At 28.2% G+C, this 5,000-nt stretch overlaps 1 protein-coding gene across 1 annotated transcript in view; it reads right to left on the bottom strand.

Annotated features, from left to right (window-relative positions):
* The window catches only part of LOC137660022 (uncharacterized), a 153,592-nt gene that overhangs the window by 16,229 nt on the left and 132,363 nt on the right, over positions 1–5,000 (bottom strand). The window contains exon 18 of the mRNA XM_068394752.1: positions 245–335. Coding sequence (XP_068250853.1) covers positions 245–335 — 91 coding nt within the window. The remainder of the gene's footprint in view (positions 1–244; positions 336–5,000) is intronic.

The raw sequence follows: 5,000 nt of genomic DNA, 5'->3' as shown, positions 1-5,000 counted from the left end.
GATAGTAACTTTTATATGAATTAAAAAGCTATTCTTATTTCTACTCAAACTTTGATTATAACTTTCATAACAATGAAAAAGCTATTGTTATTACTTTCATAACACACACACAAAAAAAAATATCCTTAGGACTAAAGACTATGAATGTTATTTCTCAGACCAGCCACTAAAACTTGGACTGTGATTTTTCAGACTATTTCTCAAGACGTATGCGAAGAAACCCTTCAGAATTCGAGGAACTCACTTGCAGAAGCAGACTAAAACTAGGAGAAACATCAGGAAGAATAGGATCGTGATCACTATGGCAATGAGACATCCTCCATTGCAGCCAGCTCCTATACCTGGGAAAAGGGAAGTCCTGAGGTACACTGAAATATCTTACAAAGGTCTAATTAACTGGATGTATATAGAAATATATTGCAGAGATCAAATTAACTGTGGATATATTGACATACATTCCAAAGATCAAATTAACTGGAGCTGCATTCATTGAAATATATTCGAAAAATCAAATTAACTGGCGCTATATTGAAATATATTCCAAAGATCAAATTAATTGGAGCTACATTCATTGAAATATATTCCAAAGATCAAATTAATTGGAGCTATATTGAAATACATTCCAAAGATCAAATTAATTGGAGTTATACTGACATACATTCCAAAGATCAAATTAACTGGAGCTATATTGAAATATATTCCATAGATAGAATTAATTAGAGCTACATTCATTGAAATATATTCCAAAGATCAAATTAACAGGAGCTACATTGAAGTATATCCCAAAGATCAAACTAATTGGAGCTACATTGAAATATATTCCAAAGATCAAATTAATAGGAGATACATTGAAATATATTCCAAAGACCAAATTAATTGGAGATAGGTCGAAACATTTTCCAAAGATCAAATTAACTGTTCCTGTCCTTTCACATTCTTAATTATTCTATTTACTTTATCTTTCTGAAATAGTTGTTTTAAAAGTAAAATCATTGGAATTTAAGGGATTTCTTATTTTCAGACTATTGTTCTTATTTCTACATTGAAAAAGAAAACCTTTTCTTTCGATATATTCATGCTTTCATTTCTAGTTTAATTGTAAACGAATTAAATACGTCTAAAAATATTGTTCATTATACTAAAGTTCTTCATATCAAGTTGTGATAAAAGGTTGTTTTCAAAAATGAAGTCAATACCCCTATAAACATATTTAGTAACATACCAATATAAATATACATATGTATATATATACATATATATATACATATATATATATATATATATATATATATATATATATATATATATATATATATATATGGATAAATATCAACACAACATCGTGTTCAAATAGAAATAAATTTCTACCTCATACTTGGGATCGAACGCTAGCCCCTTCTAATGAAAGGCCAGGTCGAAACAAACCATGTCACGAGAGCCCATATATGTATGTATACATATATGTATATATATATTAATCTATATATATATATATATATATATATATATATATATATATATATATATATATATAGGTATACAGATAGATATATATAATATATATATATATATATATATATATATATATATATATATATATATATATATATATATATATATATATATATATATATATATATATATACTGTATACATATATATATATATATATACCTATATATAAATATATATATATATATATCTACCTATATATATATATATATATATATATATATATATATATATATATATATATATATATATATATATATATATATATATACATGTATTATTGCATATCCTTCTCATAGACACAACCTACAAGTCATGTGTTTTCCCCTGCAATTTCAATTCTTATTCAACAAATAAAGGTTACTTTATTCTAGGAAGATCATGATCAAAATGTGATGAGATTAATATACATATCTACAATATAAATCTATGATAGATTGAGATTCTGTATAAGCAGTAATTATGATAATAAAGGACGGTGTACAAAAGGTCTGTTAAAGGAAGTATATATGCAAGAAGAAATTATTTTCAATGTCTATGCACAGGAAATATAGATATAGGCCAACAATATCATCCTATCTTTGATTTTCGCTTATGATAGACAGATGTAAAAAACATGGAAATGTCCTAAAAAATAAAAAAATAAATCACCCAAGCTAGGATGAAGGAGTGACAGGCAATGGCTACAATTTACTCGGCAGGGCTCCACAACGCCTAGCTCACTAGGACAATGAGATTGTAAACGCTAAGGACACTTTTATGGGCTCCAAGCTGCACTCGAACTTCCGACTTACCAATCGTGAGTCGACAGAAACTTTAACCACTAGGCTAATACAACCCTTTACTTAAACATATTGTCCAGTTAAAGGTCAACACAGCATAGAACTATACTCAATTTTTCTTAATGCGGCACATTGGCACCGACTCGCAGCGGTGCCATTTTAGCTCAGAAAAGTTTCCTGCTATCTGATTGGTTAGAATTATCTTGTCCAATCAATCAGCGATCAGGAAACTTTTCAGAGCGAAAAGGGCACCCCTTGAGTCGGTGCAAATCTGCCTCACTAAAAAGAGTTGACTATAGTATATATACATATATACAGACGCATACATCCCTATATAATCCTATTAACCCTTCCAATTTTTTTTAAATTCTTAAACACCTATTTTTTCATTTCTTCAGTTACATTTCACCAACATCATTTTCGTTTCTCCTTAGAATTCCCTTCCCTTCCTAAAGTTTATTTTCTATTTCCTTCAATATTTAATTCCCTTTCTTGACCTCTAAATGATTCCTTTGTAAGGAAACTTTATCGATCTCTATGATATTTTCAAATATGTTTGCTAAATATTATAGGTTATTTTTCTATCTTTGGTTTTTCTATTACTTCCCTCAAATCCTGAGCAATTACTATTGTCTTTCACATCTCAGAGATCTTTCCCATTTCAATTTTGCAGCTTTTTTTTTCATTTCAATGTCGCTAATTATTATAGTTTACTTATTCTAACTTTGGTTTTTCTATTGCTTTCCTCAAATCCTGATTTTTTTTTTCACATTTCAGATACCTTCTCCATTTCAATTTTGCAGCTATTTTTCATTTCAAGGTCAATAATTATTATAGTTTACTTATTCTAACTTTGGTTTTTCTATTGCTCTCCTCAAATCCCCAAAAATTACTTTTCTTTCATATTTCAGAAATCTTTTCAAATTCAATTTTGCATCTATTTTTAACTTCATTATTCTAAAGCCAAAACCCTTTCAAGGATAATTTATTTTTCGCCTTTTCTATATTGTTTAAAACAATTTTCCTCTACTGAATCTTATATAATTTCCTCTTCATAATTTCCAAATCTTTTTTTCTCAACCAAATGTATTTTTCGATTAATATATTCTAATTTCTTCACTCCTCGGCCTAGTATTTTTATTTCCTTTTTATTTTTTTTTAAATATTTTCCTCTTCTCAGCCATTTATTACGTTTCTTATGAAAATTCTTCTTCAGCCTATTTTATTTCATCATAAATATTTTCAAATCTTTTACGATTCTAAAGTCCAATAATTTTACTCTTTCATACTTTCAAGAACTTTCTCTTCCTCAAAATTGTTATTTTCTCTTTGGAATTTTAGTTTCTCCTTTGTTAAAAATATATTTTTACTTTGACATTTTCAAAGGTTTTCTTCTTCACAACCTAAATTCTTTTTGTCTGTCAAATATCCAAGTCTTTTCTTCACTTCAAGCTATCTTTTTTTTTTACTTAAAAGAAAAAACAGAAATATTTCCATTTCTTTTATTGATTCATATAGTTCTTTTACTTTGAATACATCTAAATATTTTTCATTTCTCTTATTATTTCACAATCGTTTCTAACCTATATTTCTTTTACTTTAAAAACACCGAAATATTTTTAATTGTTTACTATATTCCTAATCATTCCCACTCTATATTTTTTTCAATTAAAAAACAACGACACAATTTCCATTTCTTTTATCATTTAACAATTGTTTACTAGCTTCAATTTGGGGAACGATTTTCTTCATTACAGCCAAATCATTATACCCCTTCAACTTAATTTTTCCTCTCCCTTTCATTTTCATCTTATAATATCAAAGTCTTCTTTACCTGAATCTATCCTTTTTATACTTTAAAAAGTCAGATATATATCCAATATCTATTATTATTTCACAATTGTTTCCTCGAATTAAGTTTGGGAACAGTTTCCTTCAATTCAGCCAAACCATTTCATCTCCTTAACTTAATTTTTCCTCTCTTTTTCTTTTTCTCCTTAATATATCCAAATATTTTCTTTACCTCAATCTATCCTTTTTATACTTCAAAAACACCGATATATTTCCAATATCTATTATTATTTCACAATTGTTTCCTCGATTTAAGTTTGGGAACGTTTTCCTTCAATTAAGCCAAACCATTTTACCTCCTTAACTTAATTTTTCAATTCTCGTCAATCCCGTCCACCAAATACATATATTTAAACATACCGTGATTCCCAGACACCGGATATATTGCCTGAACTCTATTGCCCTTCTTCCTCCGATTCAGTGATTGGCGTTTCTGGCCTAAGTGTGGAAAGTCGAGGTATTCGTCAATAAGAGAATTTGTGTAGTGAGAAATCAGGCGAAATTAGCAGTGACTATTAGGTGGTGGGTAAGAAACTGCAAAGGGTTAATCTACTGTGAGTGCAAAAAAGATAGAGTAATGATAGTAAATAGTAAATATTGAATACAATAGTAGTAATTGTTTGTATTTGCGACCGTGCTTACTATGAGTGCAAGCAGATACAGTAATGATAGTAAATATTGAATAAAATAGTAGTAATTATTTGCATTTGCGACCGTGCTTGCTGTGAGTGAAAGCAGATACAGTAATGATAGTAAACATTAAATGAAATGGTAATTATTGTTTGTATTTGCGACCGTGCTTACTGTGGGTGCAATAAGATACAGTAATGAAAGTAAATAGTAATTAAAAAAAGAA

Source organism: Palaemon carinicauda, chromosome 20 (genome assembly GCF_036898095.1).
Source record: "Palaemon carinicauda isolate YSFRI2023 chromosome 20, ASM3689809v2, whole genome shotgun sequence".
Taxonomy (NCBI): domain Eukaryota; kingdom Metazoa; phylum Arthropoda; class Malacostraca; order Decapoda; family Palaemonidae; genus Palaemon; species Palaemon carinicauda.
This window is presented reverse-complemented; position numbering and strand designations above follow the sequence as displayed.